Genomic DNA, 22,196 nt, shown 5'->3' on the forward strand with positions numbered 1-22,196 from the left:
TCCAAAAATTTCCCCCATAAGATACCATTTCCATTAACTTCTTTTAAAATATATAATGAAAAAAGTTACTTTTTACTACTAATCTTTAAAGATTTATTTTTATTGAGAAGCTTAATATTTGGGGAAAAAAAGGTATCCATACAGATTTGATACTTAATAATCTACAGATAATACCTACATTCATGATTTATATGAAGATAGCATGGTTACTGCAAAATCTTAGCTCTTCAAGAATTATCACACCACAGACAGAAAATCCCACTGAAGACAAAAAATACAGTTTAGATCTAAATAGCAAGATTATTACTATTGAAGATTAGTGCTTCAATTATTCTATACCTCACTTCACAAATTCCTCAAAGTTAATTACAAAATGTGACTACAGAATGTTCAGATAATATATCATAATACTATCCTAATATGAATTACCATTTAGTTATGAATCTCTTAATATTTCTAGGCTATTCTAATTAATTCTGTTCTAGACATTTACAAAGGAAGTTAATATTTTAAGTCCCATTAAATATCAAAAGCATAGTTGGCCTCCAGGGGCCCTCAGGGCTCCTCCTTTTCCCTATCTGCCTATTTTCTTCTTTTCTAAAGATAAATAAGGATGCTGTCTCCACCAAGGAGCACTGTTCAGTTTAACACATTTTATTGACTATGATTCTCCCAGGTGGAGTCACTTTGTTGAGTTGAATGTTGCAGTGTGCAAGGGTGCATCATCCCTTGGCTTTCTTTTTCCATGTGACTGGATTGGTAAAAACTCTGGGGGCCTCTTCAAGCTTAATAGGGACTTATTTGGAGGGGGGGTGCTTTAGAATCTCTTCTGCCTTCTCCCATTTGGCAGCTCACTTAATGCTATTGCCCTGGTCTAAGGAGTCTTTGGGTGAGTAGCTACACATTTTGGATAAAGTTCTGGCCTAAGGCACCTTAGGTTAACCATATTTCTGTATGCCTTTTTTCCCCCTTTACTTCTGTAAAAACAAACAAAACAAACAAACAAATGAAAAATCTTTGGTGAATTGTATAGACAAGGCATAAAAGTATCTGCTCTAAATGGAGTCTTAGTTTTAGCTCAGGCCTGAAGATAAGAGAATCCAACCATTCCCATATCCAGAAGAGGAAGCCAAGAACCAGTTTTGGTACTCTTAGCTTAATGCCAATAAGAAATGTTTCAAAACAGGGAAAGGGAAGTTGGAAACCAGGAAATCAGCTTAGAAAGAGCTATCCTACCTATGTGACCATTTCATACAAGTCCAGGAAAGGATAATTCAGTGCAACCACTTCGATTCAGTGGTACTTTAGAGACTAATCAAAACCAAGAAATCTAAGGCGGACAGTGGGCCAGTCTACCAAATGCTGTATAATGAGAAGTTGCCTCTTTGCATATGGCCTGCCCCTCTGGGTATATGAAGTAAAAAGATGCACTTATGTTCTACTTATAGGTGAACATATATAATATGAAAGATTAAAAACCAGAGCTGGTGTGTAATTCACTTAGGTCTTCCTAAGTGGGAGTAGGGAGAAACTGTAGCAGAAAGAAGATGCGAAGGTAACTACACAGGCCAAAGAGAAGAAAGACATCAGAGAGACATGGAGAAATGGATGCACAGCTTGGGAGGGGGCAGGTAATGCGTACAAAAGATCCCCACCACCACCCTGGAAACAGAGTCCATTTAAAATCCTAGAAGTCAGAGACCACCAACACCAGGACTAGTTATGAAGGCCTTTTTGTGCTTTTTGGCCTCTCCTCGGTATTCCACTTCAACCATAGAACTGCCAGAGGCACATTAATGTCTACAGCTGGAGAAGAGAAGTAGCTAGCAAATTAGGGAAAACTCACCCCATCCCCATCTCTCACCATAGGCGACCAGTTTGATGCAGGTTCAAGATGAGTTTGAAAACAGTTTTACTTAAATTGAATAGAAATCATGGTCATTACTCTGGACTGGACATAATTATTAAATCAGACTTTTAACTTTTTAATAGAAGTGAGCTAGTCAGTGATGCTTTCTAATAACAGTAAATAGCATCACCAAAATGGTACAGCACTTGCCAAAATTTCCTCCAAAGACAAAGAAAGAAGGAACTTCAAGGGGCTTACTCTGAAGGGGCAGTGATTTCTAAGGTGGGGTATGGATCTGTGGAGAATAAAGCCATTTGCCAATTCCATCCCACTCTTTCTACTTGTTCAATACATTGTTTAAAAACATACCCAAAAATTGAAACACACAAAAAAAGTAAAACCCCAAAATCATTATCACCCTCTTCACACTTGTTTTAATCAATCACTATTGTATCGTTTAAAAAAACAAAAGCCTTTGGAAAACAGCATTCCACAGAACAAGAAGCACAGTAGACTTTAAATATTTTGAATACAACAATAAAGCCAGCAGAAAACAACCGAATGTCCGTGTACTTCCTTCCCCCAATCACTGTTAAAACTCGAGCGCACACAACAGCAAGCCAGAACTCCAAGCAGTCAGAATTGGCAAGGGGACTCACCAGAGTTGGGGTCGGAGTTGCCATCTGCTTCGGTCCTCTTGTCCGGAGAGGCCTGGTCGTAGAACTCGTCCTGTGGCTGAACCAGAGGAAGAGGGTGTGAGATCAGGGTTCCACTACCCACCGGCTCGTGGTCGCCTAGACCACTGTCACTGCAGCTTTCCTGGGAGCCGTCGGGGAGGTGAAACGTAACGCGGCGCTGCGACTACAAAGAAGACCACAGGACACGCCAATTAACACTCCTCTCAGGTAAAATGGGTGCAGCGGAACACAACAGCAAAACAACTTTCAACAGATGACACAATGTAAGCGAAAACATAAAACTGGGAACAAAGCTAGGAACAAACTCTATCATTTGCTATTTGCTACGTGATGTCCAACTTGCAAAACACAAGAAGGAATTTCGGTCTTGTTTAAGAACAAAAAAACTAAGGGCAAATTGTCAAAATGATAGCAAGAAAGACAAATATATATATGTAAATATATATATTAATATGTAAAATATTAATATACTAATATCTGAAATGTAGTTCTCGTACAGAAAGAAAAAAGGTGCTATTTTTAATTTTACTTTTTTATATATTATACTCTCATGTGAATTTAACCCTTTATAGAAAACCAATAATACAAGGATTTTCTGTTTCAATATGCCCATAACTAATCAGTATCCTTTTGTGATAAACACAGTATTAAGGACAATGACCAGGCCACCCATTATAAAACAAAAACAAAAACAAAAATTAAAAAAAACTTGAAATAAGCAGAAATATGAAAATATTTGTTCCATAGATCTGAATAAAATACATACATAATGTGACATTCCATTTCTTTTGAGTGAACAGGCATTTTGTTTACCTAATGATTTTAAGGTAGTTTTTGCAATGAAGTCATTATTGCCCACTGGCTCAGATATTACTACCAGTCATTGGCTATAGAACATTCCAGCAGAAAGATGTTTGGAATATTATTTTGGCATCTGTTTGTACAATGTCACTGTCAGAAGTGACCTAAAATATGTAGATGGCTACTTCAATAAATTTTAATGTTTTAATAAAATAAAAGTGTGCATTTCAGCACAGATTGTTGCTTAGTACTCTTGGTAAATATTCTTTTAGCTGATGTAATCCACAAGATATGGGAATACTTACAGCAGTGTGGGGTGGAGATTTATGACTTTTGGAATTATATGAGAGTAGTAAATTTGTGCTGTATGTCTGAGTGCACTTATTTTCATTCTGCTCTAACAGCCAAAAGACCTTTCAATATCATGTCACATGTGACCACTCTTACTCATATTTAATAAAACTATGATTATATAAATAATAAAGTATATAAAATATAAATGTATAACGTATAATCACTTTATAATACCTAAAACTTGAGTGTTTTTCCAGAAGATGATTTATAGATTGTATCCGTTTCAAAGAAAAAAGAATGCAATTAGACACAAAATGCTATAGATATACTGCTACTCTATAAATGCATTTTTATAGACAACAATAGAACATAGTCTATTTCCTATGAGTCACTGGTTCAAATCCAGCTCAGAGTCATAATGGAGAAGAGCTGATACCCCTTTATTGCTGTTCAATGACCTGTGTGAAATGATTTGATAGTTCAGTACATTTTTAATGAACTGATGCCGACATCACATAAACTATACTCATAAATGGTACTAATTGAGTCTATTGTAGCACATTCACCTTCATGCACAACTATCTCGGTACCATCAAACCCCCCCCCAACAGATTTTGAAATGTGCCTAGGTGAATGCTACATGAAAATACCAGTCAAACTTGAATCTTAATATCTGAGATGTATTTCTTCTTGTATAGAAAGAAAAATGTGGCTATTTTTAATTTTTTTAATTTATTATACTGTTTCCTCTCTCGTGCGAAATTAACCCTTTAGAGAAAACCAATACAAGGATTTTCTGTTTCTGTTTCAATATGCCCTTAACTGATCAATATCCTTTTGTGATAAATACAGTATTAAGGACAATGACCAGGCTGCCCATTATACATGACTCTCAAACATATCTTTTTTAAGTGATTGGCCTAACAAGTACAAACCACCAAAAAATAATAAAATTAAATAAATAAATAAATAAATAAATAAAGTGGCCTACTAAAATGTCTGTAGTTTCAGTGATTAAAGTATCTTTGGTACTATCTCTGGAGGAATACTTCTTACTTATAACTCAGCTAAATGTAAAACAAGTCAAATATCAGAGAAAGACAATGGGACACATTCTTCAGTCTTTATAAGGCATTTCCAGGCCTTATAAGCCATTATAAAGTATATGTTTCACAGAAGAAAAATGGAAATTTTCCATCTATGATATTCTAAGCATAATAATACTACTTTAATTACTATATTTTTTCTCCTAAGAAATGTCCAAATCGGCAACACCAGTAATACCTGAACCCAGCAGTTCTCACAGTACTATAATTTCACTGAGAATTAGAAGAAAACTATTTCAAATATACCTCACATATATTATATTATGATATTTCTTTACCACTTTATAAGTGAGAATAAGCAAAGTTAGAAATCTAGCATAATTTATTTGTAATGACAGTGTAAATTAGAGTGATATAATGCTTAAACTACTGTGGCTTATGGAAATATTTCCTAATTAATTTGACTCAAGGATGTTTAAGTCTTAATTGGAAAAGTGTGCACAATTTATCAGTCTAATGGGAAGTGGGGGTGGTAATGCATGCGGACTAAGAACTGGAACACAGATATTATGGTACGAAGCAAATTGATCAAGCAAATCTATCTTTAATTTATCATCATAATGATTGATGCAGGTACAACAATGTCTGAAATTTCAAGGTAGATATAAGGAAAGGATCTGAATAGACTGAAATGAAGGAAAACAAGGATTCATGAAGTGTTAAGAATTAGGAGTTGTAGGTGTCATCAAGGACTCAACAATACTTGCTCAGCTGTTGCACAACAGGACCAGGTGAAGAAGCCAGAACCAGACCTCTTGGCCAGGAGTCCTTGCTCTGCAGAGAATGGCCCAAGGCAAGTGACTTTACCTCTTTGAATGAGTTCCTGGCTTTGTAAAATGGAGAAAATAGTGCCAAGAAGTCTTGCTGGTTTATAAAACTTGACACATAATAGGTACTCAATAAAAAGTAGTTATCATTCTTGAAATTTAGAGCTGCATATTCTCTTTTAACGCCCAGGGCCAAGCTGTTTTAAAGATGTGATTCCTTCACCACTGGAGGAAAAAAAAAAGTATTGTCCTTTTGTAGGGAAACTGCCTGCACCCCATAACCTTGGCATGCCTCCTAAATTGTACATCATGGCAGCTCAGAGCCTTTCTGAGGGGAAGCTGTTTTCATGGAAGCCATAGACGAAGACCAACAGTTAATTTTTTTTTTAATGTTTATTTATCTTTGAGAGAGAGACAGAGCATGAGCAGGGGAGGGGCAGAGACAGAGGGAGACACAGAATCCGAACCAGGCTCCAGGCTCTGAGCTGCCAGCACAGAGCCCAATTCGGGGCTTAAACCCACGAACCGTGAGATCATGAGATCATGACCCCAGCCAAAGTCAGATGCTCAACCGACTGAGCCACCCAGGCGCCCCAAAGACCAACAGTTTAGAATACATGGTTTCTCCTTTAAAAAAGTGAAGGTTTTCCCCATTATCCTTTCAAGAAACCTATAATTGTTGCACATTCAAAAAAGAGGAAGAGGATAAGCTATTACTTACTGCCTCTGGGAATTCTGCTTCTGGGTTATCCCCATGGAAATATACCCAATTTGCGTTATAAATACAGTGAAGCGCTGCCTGACTGAATTGGGACAACATATGTTATCATGAGACTACTTCAGATTTTCCAAAGCCTTCGCACTCTTGTTTTCCTAAAATCTAGCTCCTATCCATTCTGTTTTCTCCCATGGTAAACATTATTATTATTATTGTCTATGTCTTGTTAACAGTTTGAATGTCACATTTGTTTATCTGATGTATCACTAACAAGTTAGCTCTAGGTCCCTGGCTGCCCTGAGAAAGAATAAGATGGGAACCAGTAACTACTAAAGCTGCTTCATGTTATTTTATCTCAGAGCTGCTGATATGAATTCTAACCATGTGAAACTTTCATCAGAAATTCTGTACTCTACACAAGCATAAAGGGCCATGCATACAAATAAAGGTTCAGGATGCTGCAAGTCAGAAGAGGCCACACTGGTTTAATTTAAGAAACATCACCAAACACTTTCACTATATTTTTTCGTGTAGATTAGTAGAGAGGAAAGGGAGGGAAAATTCAAGATGCTCAGGTAAGATACACATGTTCCTATATTGGGCACTGTTCTTCAAGAGTTGCTAAAAGAATGAGTCATCTATGAAATCTCAACCATTGCTTGAATGCTTCTCTTGTGCATTTCTTACTGGTACAGAATATTATTCTATTCACCAATGAATGACTCACATTCAAGTCTACAATCCCAGTCCCATTAACCTACAGGGATTCCTAGGTGCAAAGATTTGGTGGTCAAGTTCATTGTGTCTTTGCATAAAATAGCAAAAAGGTAGAAATGAGCGACATGCCTAATAGGTATTTAATTAATAAATTATGTATCATACAATTGAAAAAATCACAATACTTAAAATTATACTAATATTTACTGATACTGAAAATATTTGGAATCTATTGTTAAGTGTGAAAAGGAAGTTAGTAAAGATTTTACTTAGTTGAATTACACTTTGTTAATATGTTTTTGTGTGTGCATGTGCATAAGCTAAGATCTGACTATGTGTATACTAAGTATTTAAAGTGGTATTGTCTGGTCATGGAATATGGTATTTTAAAATTTCAATATTTTGGCCACACTAAAATTTGCATGGATGATCTTGGTAATATTATAACATATTCTAATATTTAAGTATTCCTCTTCATCATTTATAGCAATTAGGATAAAAAGAAAAGGAAAAGTCTAGTAGATAGTAGGTAGGCTTTCTCTTGAGCTAAGGAATGCTAAACAATCTGATTATCCTTGCCCTGCTATTCTAACTTCTTTACTTTCTTTACCTAACATTTTAAATCACTGCAATTAAAAATGCTTGCCTTCTCAAATCACAAAATAACAAGAAGTTGGCACACTAAGCCAAATATTACAAGACAAATAAACAATTTTACCAGTTAATAACTGACACTTAAAATAATTATTCTCTGTAAAATTACACACTAATATTGTTGGAAGTAGGGAAAATGCACTTTAGAATTGTTTAAATATGGTTTCATTTGTGCAGAATTCCTTAAATATCTTTTAAGGAAATATTCCTAACTCTGATTTAGTTCTTTTAACCACATTCAAGAAATGTGAATGCATCATTCATCTATCTAATCTCTAAATAGTATACATATACACACAACCTGCCAGAAATTACTTACGATGAAGTAAAAAACAAAAATAGTATTAAAGTTCAATATGTGAACTTGTATTTGTTTTACCTCAGCATTAAATCCAATGAACATATGCTTTTAATTGATTTGAAATAGTATTTTCCTATATGTCCCCTCTTAAGGTAGCAAAGGAAATCACCCCAAAGAGGATTAAAAGAAAATAAGAGACTAGAAACTGTAGTTTAATGCAAATACTTCTAATAATATTAATGGGACACATTTTGACCTTCCTTATTCTTAAGAGAACATGTTTTTTAAAAAATTTTTAATGTTTATTTATTTTTAAGAGAGACACAGAAAGAGAGAGAGCAGGGGAGGGTCAGAGAGAGAGGGAGACACAGAATCTGAGCTATCAGCACAGAGCCTGATGCAGGGCTCAAACTCATAAACTGTGAGATCATGACCTGAACCAATGTCAGACACTTAACCAACTAAGCTTCCAGGAGCCCCTTAAGAGAACATATTTTAATTGAGATCTAAAAAAGAACAGTCATGAGTGTAGTCTTAGGTTGCAAGCTCTGAGAAAAGGAATATTTAAATGACTATATGGTCAATGCTGGATGGCTGGTTTGTACAAACACACCCTGAATGCCCCGTTAATCGCTATCTTGAGAATGTACCGATCCAGTCCCCCCTTTATATTTCCATCAAGCAGAACGCGTAGAGAAACAATTCAACATTCAAGGTCAGGGGCCTGGGGTCACCAACCTGGAGTGTCTCCTTTTTAACAGAGAATGTCTGGATGGCAGGTTTCAATCTCTTTGGAACACTGGCCATGCAAGGAAGGAGCAGCTACAGATAATTGTTAGGCTAGTTGCTACATTATAAAAGCTTGCTGCATGTAGATTTTAGCAGAGGATGCTTTGTACAGTCTCCTGCTCCTGGACTCCCTGTGTGTAAGTTCCCCCAATGAACCTACATCTTAATTGCAATCTTTGAGTCTTTTCCTCAGCTTTGCCAGACCATCACCCACCCTTGGCTTAGAGTCCACTAGGGTGCGGCTGCACAATGACAGAAGAGCACATTTTCAGCTGAAACTACTGATTCAATTCAACAGCAAATTCCTCAAATAGCTTCTTGCCATCTAAAAATCAATGCACCTGCATCCTCTTAATAAAATCCAGAATTGAGCAAAACTCATGGTAAATTAGAAAGTAAGGTAAATGGGACCCAAAAAGCAATCTGTGGTTATAAATTTAATTTGCTACTACTCAATACTTGCAGGCTCAACTAAGGAAAACCATTATTAATACACACATGTTCTTCTTCATTCATGTTTGAAAGATGAGGTCCAAAGTGGTAGAACAAGAAAACATTTCTGGTATTAGTTAAAATTTAAATTTAAAAAAAGATTTCTGGATATATAGCTTATGAAAATTATTAGTAATTGTGAGTAAACTGAACCCATTATCAAAAACAAGGAATAGTTTTGAAGGACAAAATCATAAGGAACTTTTTTGACTGGTGATAAGTGAAATGTTTGGAGTACAGAATTATTTTATAATGAGTCATTTTATTATTTGAAACTGACAAATTGAGTCATTCTCCTCTCCTATTTATTGGGAATACATATGTTAAAATGGTTCGGCTAAGGTACACTTTACTTATTTTAGCTGGAAATTACTTAGGGATTTTCTATTTTAACGTTACATTTTTTTTTCAGATGAGGAAATAAAGTGACTGTCTATGTGAGTTACAATGAAAATCAGACCCTCGTTTTCTGATTTCAACATGAAGCACTACTCATTCATTCATCTAGCTATTTAATAAATATTGTTGAGCACATACTATATGCTAAACACCATTCTAGCTGCTAAGAATAAAATGGTGGACAATACAAAAACTATATCCCACAACTTCTTAAAAAGTCAATTTCGTTAAGCTAGTGTCTACCAGTTCTGAGGATGTGTTTGGCCAGCAGCTTTTAAAATGTCATTTCCTTCTAATTCTTGCAAACTCTGCAGACCTAGGCAAGGTCAGTGCACAAATGTGAGACCTTCACTAATTAACAATAACCTAGAGAGAAAAAAGAAGGAAGGGGAGTGCATTATGAGTTTATGCCAAAACAATCCCTAGTCTGTTACCATCCTTGGATTGGAATTCATTGCCAATTTGTGAAAGCAAAAAATAAAAGGACTAAAAGAGTAATAAGACTGTTAGAGCACACTATTCTTGATTCAAATGCAGAATCATTTTTAACTTTGCACATCCTTGAACAATTTTTTTCATCTCCAGGTAGATACAGAAATGTTAACAACCTCAAATAAGAATTGATGAAATCAAATCCATCAAGTTTTTCTGAGGAACATATACACTTCACATTTTATGAGCTTATAATGAATATTTACTAGATGAAAATGATTTACCCAGAATTGAACCAGGAAATCCAAAGAGGATGTAGTAGCAATGAAGCATCATTGTCCATCTTCCAAAAGTGATTTCCCATGAGAAAAGTTCTCTGTCTTTCCAGCAAGAAATTTACAGTAAGTTCTGCCTTATTTTAAAAGTAACAAAATAAGGGGTGCTTAGTCAGTCTAAACATCCAACTCTTGATTTTGGCTCAGGTCATGACCTTGCAGTTCATGAGTTCGAGCCCTGCATCCGGCTCTGCAGGGACAGTGCAGAGCCTGCTTGGGTTCTCTCTCTCCCTCTCTCCCCGCCCCTATCTCTCTCTCTCTCTCTCTCTCTCTCTCTCTCTCTCTCTCCCTCTCCCTCTCCCTCTCCCTCTCCCTCTCCCTCTCTCTCAAAATAAATAAATATAAACTTAAAAAAACCCACAACCCTTTATTTAAAAAAGTAACAAAATGAAACATAACTAAAGTAACCTTCAGTCTTTCCTTCTTTTCTCTTTCATTGTTTACATCTTAGAATATTTGGAGACAAATGGGAAGGTTCAGTTTATGTTTGAGAAAGCTGTATAACAACTTCACTGACCATAGATGATGGATGTAAAGGTGCCAGCAACTTTAAAATGATTTTTTGTTTTGATTCTTAGTGCTGTTGTGTTATACAAAAAAAGGAGTAGGGTGTGGAAGATAACTGGCCACATAAAGCTGAGTAGCATTTTCCACGGATTTGAAGAGTGTTCATCCATACCCATTGGCTACCTGCAGCTAAGGACTGCTGCATTTTAGGATAGATCTGTCAACTTATTTTTGAACCTCACTACTCAACTGTATGTTTAGTTTGGGGAACTTGTGTCAACATGTGTGGGAAACACACATTAACTTAAACTTAGCCTGCTGACTTAGTTTGTGGGCTTACTGTGAAACGGCCCTCAAAGTAAGGACCTATGTATTCTTGTGCTTTGTACATGAAGTGCATTGTATACCTCTTAGCACCTATGGCTGAAAGACTCATATTAATAACGTGTGGTGAAATTTTTAATATAGTTTTGTTTTTATTTCCTTTGATCTCAGTATGATTTGTGAGAAAGTTAGGTCGCATTTCTCTTCATGTGCAAAAACAATTGATAGCTTTAAGAATAAAAGTAAATTCTTTGTACTCTTTTTGGGAGTAACCTTGGTGCTTGAATTTAAATATTAGAAAAAACAAACAAACACAAAGCAGGAGTCTCCTCCCTGCCTCAAAAGGGTTTGAATCAACTTTCCCCTTTGGTTTGGTGACACGACCCCACCCTTAAGTTTTCTCTGGGGTCTCAGGCAAGCAGAGAGGATTCAGCATTGTGAATGTTGTTGGTTAGTTTGCTTCTTATATTCTTATTTAGTTCCTGCTATCAGAAACAACCTCAACCTATTTCTCACAGTTAAATGTTGCCCAGTAGGAATGCAGCACTTTATCTGAGCATACAAAATATAAAATGACTACATTAAACAGGAGGAGCTGCTCCTGAATCTGCAAGCAGAATTTCTGCATCTATAAATTATACGTACAGAAATAGGGAAGAAACGACTCAGCAAGAGTCCTTTCCAATTTAGTCTTCGAGTACAAACAAATGCATGTGACAAAGTAAGTTACCCTCATCATATTTACAAAATCAGCATACATAATAGTTATAGCAATTTAATTAGAAATTACACGAAGTCATCACTGCTATTAAGTAAAAATATAAAACCCATTGACATAGTGTTGGTCTTTTACAAAACGTGAGTCTTCCTCTGAATAACAAGAAATCACTAAAAACTAATGTGTCAAATATATAAGTACTGATATCAGAAATAGAGTTTGGCTCAGTGTCTGGAATTCAAGAATTCATCTCAGGTCATTTTAGCAGAATTGACAAGAGAGATAATGGGCATCTCTCTAGCATATCTCTTAATAACTCTCAACACAAAACAGAACTTGTAAAACCAAAGTAGGCCCTATTTTCTTTAAGTCAGTAGTATCTTTTAGGAGGTAGCGCCAATTTTATAATTAACCTCAGACCATGGGCATTTAACTCATAAGAGTTTAAGCATGCACCCACACCCATACACTTGTCCCCCCCCCACACACACAAACATATACAAACACGTACGTACACACTTTAAACTTCCCTTATAGGGGCCCCTGGGTGGCTCAGTCGGTTAAGCGTCCGACTTCAGCTCAGGTCACAATCTCACGGTCCGTGAGTTCGAGCCCCGCACCGGGCCCTGGGCTGATGGCTCAGAGCCTGGAGCCTGTTTCCGATTCTGTGTCTCCCTCTCTCTCTGCCCCTCCCCTGTTCATGCTCTGTCTCTCTCTGTCCCAAAAATAAATAAATGTTAAAAAATAAATAAACTTCCCTTATATATTGCTGAACAGGCACAAAATCATAATTACCTAGGAGGAATAAAAACTAGTAATTTGTGGCTTTAGAGGACAGATCATGTTATTCTATGTTAGAGAATGAAACACAAATAGAGGGGTGGAAGAAATTACCTTTATATCACAGTTTGATTTTGTTTATTTAATTTTTTGGTCCTATTTTTGAAGTATAAGGAGGAATGTTAAAACTCTTTAGAAGCAGTGGAGTAAAAAGTTATTTGAAGTAGTCCTAACACATGTAACAGATATCTATCATTGGCAGCCCCTGGCTTATAATTAATTCTCAGCCATCAATCATATCTCCCTGAGCAAAAAAAAGAAAGGAAAATGGCAATGGGAATAATACTCCAAGAAGAGCATCCTCTTTATTGTCTATGACTTACATGATTCAAATATGGAGATGGTCTTATAATAATCAGTACAGGAGCCACCCCAACAGCCAGTCATGACAAAGAAAATGATCCCCATAGAAAAGTTAATGGCAGGGGGCTGAGTTGCATGGAGAAGATGGATAGTGGGACACAGTCCACAAAACTTAGGTAAATATCCAAGTTACACTAATATGAAAATGTGTATAGGGGCACAGAACATGACGATGATGCTATTAACCAACTACTGAATTTGCTCTTCTAGGCTTTCCTATAAACATGACATGACTTTTCTAAAATGAGAAAAGTTTCTCCAGAGTGGGGAAGCCAAAAGCAGTGCAGATAAGGAAGAGGTTGTCTTTGGCAATATAGATCACACACACACACAAAAACAAGCATCCTTGGAGTTTCGACTGAAATCTTGGAATCATTGGTAAATCATCTAACAGGTGACATATTGATAGATATATCAACCTATGATGAATTAACTGCATTAACTATCAAATTTTTAAAAATTGCTAAGAACCTAATTTATTCTTTGTAATTGTATTATGAAAAACACTCCCATTGTGAAAGACAAGCATTTTTTAACTTTGCCTTTTTTTAGTTCTCTCAAAGGAAGTCAATGAAAATACTGCTTACTGTTGAAAATTTTGATTCGGAATGTGTGATAGCCAAGTCATATCTTTTTCAGAGTAAGTTAGGAAGAAAATGAGGGTACTTTTAAGAATATAGATACAACAGGGGCACCGGGGTGGTTCAGTCAGTTAAGCATCCAACTCTTGATTTTGGCTCAGGTCATGATCTCATGGTTTGTGAGTTCTAGCCCCCCATCTGGCTCTGAGCTGACAGTGTAGAGCCTGCTTGGGATTCTCTCTCACTCTCTGTCCTTCCCCTGCCTGTACATGCTCTCTCTCTCCTTCTCTCTCCCCTCCACCCCCTCAAAATAAATAAATAAACTTAAAAAATACAGATAAAACATAGCTATAAATTTCTGTGTGTATATTTATACATGCACAAACACATACAAAAGTTATGCACAAACTCCACTACAGACAGATGTCTTAGAACGTACACTTTTCCTATTCTTAGACAAGGAAATTGTTAATTATACCTGAGATCTGTACTTTACTAATTTTAAAAATGAAATCCAAACTTTGTTAATTGAATCTAATTTGTTAACTGAATCCATCTAGACAAATTCTGATACCATAAATTCCATTCTAGAAAGTCTCTTTGTGATTATATTTAGTGCCATATAATATATAGTCTTGCCTGGTGACAAAAATTACTTGTTTAGCAATGATATTTCATTTAGGGTAGAAGTCATCATAGAAGATTGTGATTATTAGATGAGGAAAAACATTTTTTAATAAACAAAAAAATGTATAAAGCATCTATTTAATTATTTAAAAGAAGAGGTACTTAATCATCTAAATACTGCAATGATACCACAATAATTTAAACATTTGGAATTTGTGGTTTTGAGTTGTTATGACAGTATGACATTATATTGTACAGTCTCAAGGTGCCAGCTCTGAATTTTGTGATCTGATTTTACTCTCTGAAACAACTAAAAGCCATCTGTATTGGTGAACAATAGCATTTTAAGAAGGAGTGATTGCAAAATGATATGGCATATTTTCTTCAATGGCTTCAAAACTCTTTGAGGACCATCATGAAAGAGGAGTGTCAAAATATTTTGAGAAATTACAATTTTAAGTGTAGGCACAAAATAGGGCAAATTTGAAGGACAGTACTCATCTAAGTGCATAATTTCTGTTCCCTGAGATAAAGATCAGTCTTAACTTTATTCTCAGCTAATGTACAGGAATGTTCTCTTTGGATCATAAATTTATAAAGTATAGTGAAGGAGGTATGGTATGAAAAAATGCGATGAATGTGATGGCATCCATAGGGGTTTTGAATTACAGAATAAGTCTTCAAAACAAGTTTGTTACCTATGTACAGAGCAGTAACATTTAGATACGGAAATCATGTCAAAATATTTTTGGGAGAATTAATAAGCATTATTCTGTAGCATGTAAAACAGTGATGTCCTGATAAGCTGGAGGAAAATGTTTTAAGCTTCTTTTGCTATGAAAAATGTCATACGTAACTACCTCCTCTACTCTGCAAGAATCAGAGCCTTATAATGATCTTAAGAAAACAGAGAAACTAACCCAGTTGGAATAAACAGAAGTAAGACTTTGTATCACTTTTCTCCTGGGTAGAGAGGTCTTTGTTGTGAAGTCAAATTGGCTGGACTGTATTTAAAAAACATATCCATTTATTATTGCAGACAGTCACTGTCATTTTGAGCCTGATATCTGGAACAAAAATCACTCCTACATCTCAGTGATAATCGCACTTGCCCTGTGGCTCTTAGTCTTTCCTTTGAAAACATTACGGAGTCACCAATCTCAGTTATTTGTGCACTGGGGATAATTTGTTTTCCCTGAATACAAATATAAAATTCAAACATATGTCAAGAACTTCTGTATGTCAAAAGCTTCTGTAGATTTAGGTAGCATCTATAAAATAATGTGCTGTACTCAGAAAAAGGTGGTTACTTTTGAAGAGGCAAAACTCTCAAATATGTTCCAAATGTGAATACACCAATCCAGAAGGTAAAGATCCAAAAACCTGAACATTATTTTTTTGAAGAGAAGACAGTAAACACCTGTAAGTCCACTTGACCCTAAGATCCAACATGTGTGTACAGAAATGCCTTCTAAGTTTTTTCTGGGGCAGAGAGGAAGACAGTTTCAGAATGAAACTTCACAAAATTTTCCCATCGGGGTAATTTACTATATAATACAATTTAGCCTGTGCACTAAAAATTTAAGAACAGTGAGGCAGCCTGAAATTTGAAAAGAAAAATATTAAATCTCCTAAAGCTTATACTTCGGACTTTGAAATTTAGGAATATATTAGCCTATTTACAAAATGTTATAAATGATAAATAAATTGCTAGTCTAGAATATTGTTTTCAAAGGAATATTGTAGTCAGCAATTATTTATATGTGTGTTTAAATGGGGGGAGTACAATCAAATATTTGAAAGAAAATGTTCTTTTCTAGGATATATTTAAAAAGATTAGAATACAAAGAGGCAACACATAAACTATGGACTTTAGTTAATAATAACACATTAATATTGTCCATCAGCTGGAACAGGTGTAACAAATTAATGCAGGATGTTAATAGAAGAAACTGTTCAGGAAGAAAGTATATGTGGGAAGTCTATTCTTTGTGTACAGTATTTTGATAAACCTAAACCTGCCCTAAAAATGGTCAATATAAGGGAAAAAAAAGAATTAGACAGGGAGAGGGGTAGGCAAAGATTTATATAGTGAAAGTTAAGGAAATGTCAGGTCACTTTCAAGGAATTTAAATAATATCACTGTTCTATATTATGTTGAATATTAATTCGTGTGTGTGTGTGTGTGTGTGTGTGTGTGTGTGTGGGTGCACGCACATGTGTGTGTTGGAGATCCAAATACTCATGTATCATTATATTTAGCCCTGTTCGGTGTTTTTAAGTCATAAGGGAGGATTATAATTCACATAATTATATGCATTTAAAAAATATTTCTATATGCACATAAGTTTTATTGTTGTCTAAAACTATCCTTTGTTCCTTTAAAAATATTTGAAACAGTATACACTTTTAAAGGTACTCCATTAAAAAGACATTTTAATTCATATTTTACAATGATATAAACCAATCTTGACACTTCTAAGAACGTATTTCAGAGTTAACTTCATGAAGATGAAATGAAATGTTCCTCATATCAGAAAATAATTCTGATCTAGTCCATGTCCCTGCGTGACAGATGAAAGAAGATAGATGATGGTATTTGGGGAATTAAGGAATTACCTATCCTGGAATAGATCATAGAGCTTAGAGTCTATAGAAGGAATTTTATCTTAGGTTTCACAGACTGACAAAATACATAAAGAATGCAACTCAGAGATCCTGTTTGATCACTAACTTTTCATAGATATGAAAATCCAGCAGATTTTTATCAGACCTGCAGTTTGGGTGATAACTGATTAAACATGGCACCTAACCAATTTTAGCTCCTGGGAAACTCAGCTGGAAAAAAGTTCTTTCAGTGCAAGGGCATGATCACTTGACTTACCATACACATGTAATCTCTCCTAAGGTCTGTAGGTAACATTATTAGACCAAAAATTACAATTATCACGTTTCTGGCGAAAGAAGGAATTAAAAATTCACAACTTGAGATTTAAAGTTATTTTAGCAACATTTGTTAAATATATTCTAAATATATAATGGTACTCTGATACAGCTTCCATTGTTTCTCTCAGGATTTATTTAGATGACTGAAATAAATTTGCAGCTTATTATCCAAAATTATGGTTAAAATTATACATGAAGAAATTATGACCAATCAGAACTACAGTGGAAATTCCTGAAAGGGAGGAACCATATCTTCTTTGATTTGACATATCTAGTGCCTCGTATAGCCTTTAACACCTGAAACGCACTCAAAATATGTATTGAATGAAAATATATAATAGTCTACATAATCACGAAGATTTCTTTTCTTTAACAACAATGTCAAGACAAAATAACTGTCTTGACTGGGTTTTCCTTTAAAGATGAAAAAAAAGTACTTATCTGTTGAAAAAATACTAAAAATTTATGAGTTGACAGATGGATAGAAAGAGAAGGAGATAAGCTCTGCATTTCTTTTAATAACTAAAAAAGCATATATGAATGTGAGTGAAATGGACTCTATATAAGTGCTCATTGCCTCAATGGATTTTTCCACCATTTTAATTCTGAAAGCCATCCAAAAAGTTGTATTCCTTCCTACAATGTCTTCTTCTCTGGTAACTACAAGGGACTCTGCCATGGATGACCCCTTGGGTCATGAGAGAAAATACATAATCACAGACTGAATTGCAACAATAAAAACCATTGGGTCAAAACTGATGACCCAATGAGTAACCCCCTGACAAATGATGCTCAGTTTCTTGATCATATGTTAAAAAGAAGAAGAAGAAGAAGAAGAAGAAGAAGAAGAAGAAGAAGAAGAAAAGGTGGTACAAAACAGCTGTACAGAGTAAGTAATAGAAAAGAGGCCTTCAAGGGACATCTGGGTGGCTCAGTCAGTTAAGCATCTGACTTTGGCTCAGGTCATGATCTTGTGGTTCAGGAGTTCGAGCCCTACATCAGGCTCTGCACTGATAGATAGAGTCTGCTTGGGATTCTCTTTCTTTCTCTCTCTCTCTCTCTCTCTCTCTCTCTGCCTGTCCCCCTAGCTCTCCCTCTCTCTCTCAAAATGAATAAATAAACTTTATAAAAAAAAAGAGGCCTTCAAGCATCTCCTTATTCTCACAAACAGAAAACATTTAAAATATTAGGTCTGTTTAATAAAATTCTAAATCTTAAAGAATACTGTCAATGCTGAGAAATGTTGTAATAAGACAATGTTGGCTAGAATTTTTTTCATGCAATCTTCTTAATGTGTCTTTTCTTTATGTAGTCAATCCATTAAAAATATTCAGTTTGTGTTTTAAAAATTCCAATGCAAGAAAATATAAGCCACTCTGACCATATAATGATTTATGAAGGAAATACATATTTATGATAAACATAATTAAATAATGCTCAGAAACAATATAAAATCCTTACAAAAAACTTTAAAATTTATTTATTACACAAATCTTTTACTTAGGTAAATAATTTGTTACAATGGCAATTGGTAGATACATTTTGATGCAGAAAGACTAATGACCTTCGCTGGAGTCAACAAATATCCTAGAATATATTTACTCCCAATAGAGTTTAATTTCATATTACGATGATTAATCAGAGTGAATGACTTTATTTTCTGCTGCTTTAACTACAAGAAATGATCTCTTCTGTTTTTATCCTATTATAAGGATCGTTACAAAAATGGGAAACAATTAACACCGGGTTTAATGCCTGAGTGCTATAGAGCTGAAGTAATTGCACTCAAGGTCTGCTAACTTTTTAATCAGGCATTTGGTTGCAAGCTGCTCGCAATTGATTCTGAGAGAACTAACACTATCTAAGGAGGAAAGCAGGTGTGCCAGAAAAGCAGGCATGTTGGCAAAACAAATGAAATATTTTAAAAGGAAAAGGAAAAAAATGCAAAACCAAAGCAAAATGCCTGTCAGCAGGCCATTTACTTGGCTCAGACTGTTACTGAATAAAGCCAGTTGTGCACACAGGCATGTTGGTGGAAGCCCCACTGGCCTACTGCTATCAAAGTGTAATACTAACGCTTAGCAATGAGGAGCCCTGTCCATCCCAATATTAGTGAATTCAGTTAATTAACAGAGAAGGTTTGAAATTTCCATATTCAGTAGAGTTGAGACACCATCAGAGGTTTCTGGAATTACATTCTAATTAGAAAAGTTCCCTCTTCTTTGCATTCAGGCTACTCTTTGAAAAACAAATTTGGTTAGGTACTTTGTTCTCTCTTAAAAGACAAAAAAAATCTACAATTTCCTCCAAAAGCTAATGACATTTTTCTTTTTCTTTTTTAATAAGTGTCACTCTCCAACTGTGAAAGTGACTCCTTCTAGGCATGTGGCACACATTTAAAGGTGCATGCATTGCTTAAGAACGCTTAAGGGTGGGGGATATTTCAAAAATGCCCTCCTCCTCCACAGTCCCTTGAAAAGGGAACTTCCAAGAGTTAATGCTCCTGTGCTTTCCACTAATAGGAGAATAATCTGACAAGAAGTAGACAAATATTTATAAAATTCCAAGTTAGAAATTTCTCAGAATGTTTAGGTACGCTGTAGGTCTCCCTTTACACAGACAGAGGAAAACAAATGACAGATTTGGCCATTTACCTGGTGAATTCTCAGAAGGTTGCCACTGCTTTCTTGAGTGCCCACAAGAAAGCAAGAGCATTTGAACATTTGCCCCAGAAGAGCAAATCAGAGTAGAGGGAATAAGAAAAAGAAAACAGCAGAAAGGAGCTTCTGAAAGCAACATCCTGCGTGCATTTTAATTACGTGTGTGTGCCTGGGCCACCAGGCAATCTACATTAGAATCTGTTAGGATGTCTCAGTATGTAGGGGTAAATGGATCTAAAACACGATAACCATTTATATGAGTTTCCACTCTAGCTCCACTTAACTTATGGAAGACTCCGCCCATTTGTGTGGATCACTTAACTTCCCAAGAGCTCTTCCTTATTCTCTTCTTCTGTAAACAGTTCTCAATGGGTCACCACAGCATCTGCTGCTTCTAGGTGAAGGGCTAATACAAATGTAAGAAAGTCATCTGGCACCAATCCATCTGCACATAAAGTTCCTTAATCATATGGGACCCTCACATGGGTATCAACCTTAGCAGTTCAGGAAGTAGAAGGAGAATAAAGAGACTAGTGGACAAGGATAGCTCAGATGTCACCAAAATGGTTTTTGTGAGATTAACAACTATGCACTTTCTAATTCCAAATGTGACTTTAAACAAAATTTTCATTCTCTGTGCAGAATTTTATAGCAATTGGATATCCAGTATTGAAGCAATCTTTTGGAATCCAGTAGATCTGAATGGGGGGTGTATTTCATTCCAATAATTCATAGAAAGATATTCCCACAATACTCCTCCTGACAGTCGAGTAAGGAAAGGCATCCCAAATTCCTGGGCTCATTTCTGAGTGCCAAGTGCCATCACTTACATGGATTAGCTGTCCATCAAGTTGTCTGTTATAAGCCTAATGTTAGTCTTCAAGTGTCTCCACATCAAAGAAATCTATCAGGGGCGCCTGGGTGGCTTGGTCGGTTAAGCATCTGACTTCAGCTCAGGTCATGATCTCACAGTTCATGAGTTCGAGCCCCACATCGGGCTCTGTGCTGACAGCTCGGAGGCTGGAGCCTGCTTCGGATTCTGTGTCTCCCTCTCTCTCTGCTCCTCCCGCACTTACACTCTCACTCTCTCTCAAAAATAAGTAAATATTAAAAAAAAATTAAAAAGATATCTATCAGGAAGACTTTGTCTTTGCTAGACTTTGATATTTTGTGTTGAGCGGTTTGAGTTTTCTCAAGTTGTTTATAACAATCAAATTTATTTTCGGAAAAACATTATTGGATGAGTTGGTTGAATGATGTCAATATCATTAATTATATTTAACTTTTTCTGCTTAAAAAATAATTAATACAATAAGAAACACTATTAAGTTGTATTTATTTTTTGAGTATTTCTTATATCTATTCTAATTTCCCAAGTAGAAATAAGATAAATTTATTTTAGCTTATGAGATACCTATAGTTTTTAAAGATTGCTTATTCATTTGTTCCAGTCCATTGCTTAAACTACCAAATAAGCAATTCTTAAGGGTAATGTTTCGTCATGAACTTTTACTGGTTAATTTACTTTTTATTTCCATGTCCTTTTCTCAATACACACATGAATGTATACACGTATAGTTATCAGTTTTATCTTTTCTCTATATCCATTAACAAGAGTTATCTTAAAATTTAAAACACCACCACCATTACGTCTCATGAGCACAATTTAAACACCCATTTCTTAAAATGCATACATGCATTCTAGATTCAAGATGTGTCACATAATCAATGTGCTAAGAAGGTATCATACTGTAATTTGTCAGCATTATTTTCTTAATGGTACATAAAACAATGATACTCTGTACTTTGCAATCTATGCCTTCTCAGAACTGATGAAATACTATCTTAATAGCCATGAGAGGAAAAAAAAATGGAACTGACATTTTTTAACATTTATTACTTTCTGGTTACTAAACTAGGTACTTTATACTAATGATTATATTCAACAAACTGACTTATAAACTAGTATCCTCTTTTTGCAGAGCAAGAAATAGACTTAAAGAGGTCCAGTAATAACTTGCCCCAGGTCATATTTTTAAGTGCAGTTATCAGGGTCAAATCCCTTGCCTGTTATTTGCATGTACTGTCTCCATTGCATAAACAAAACAAACATAACAAAAACAAAGGGAAAACCTAAATTATCTCCAATGACAGGACAAGTAACTAAAATATTTAAAGTGGTAAAAATAGAAAATAACCAATGCAATGATAAATTGACTAATTTTCCACTAGTTTATACGTACCATGAAGACAGGGTCATGTTTGTTTTACTGTCAAA

At 35.4% G+C, this 22,196-nt stretch overlaps 1 protein-coding gene across 5 annotated transcripts in view; it reads right to left on the bottom strand.

Annotated features, from left to right (window-relative positions):
• Positions 1–22,196, bottom strand: part of PCDH9 (protocadherin 9) — a 922,428-nt gene that overhangs the window by 317,890 nt on the left and 582,342 nt on the right. For 2 of the 5 annotated variants that reach the window (XM_042977849.1, XM_042977859.1), the window contains exons 4-5: positions 2,509–2,710; positions 179–261 (exon numbers count right to left, since the gene is read on the bottom strand). In XM_042977849.1, coding sequence (XP_042833783.1) covers positions 188–261; positions 2,509–2,710 — 276 coding nt within the window. In that variant the 3' untranslated portion in view covers positions 179–187. The remainder of the gene's footprint in view (positions 1–178; positions 262–2,508; positions 2,711–22,196) is intronic. The other 3 variants (XM_042977843.1, XM_042977836.1, XM_042977825.1) reach the window with 2 other exon arrangements.

Source organism: Panthera tigris, chromosome A1, assembly GCF_018350195.1.
Source record: "Panthera tigris isolate Pti1 chromosome A1, P.tigris_Pti1_mat1.1, whole genome shotgun sequence".
Lineage (NCBI taxonomy): Eukaryota > Metazoa > Chordata > Mammalia > Carnivora > Felidae > Panthera > Panthera tigris.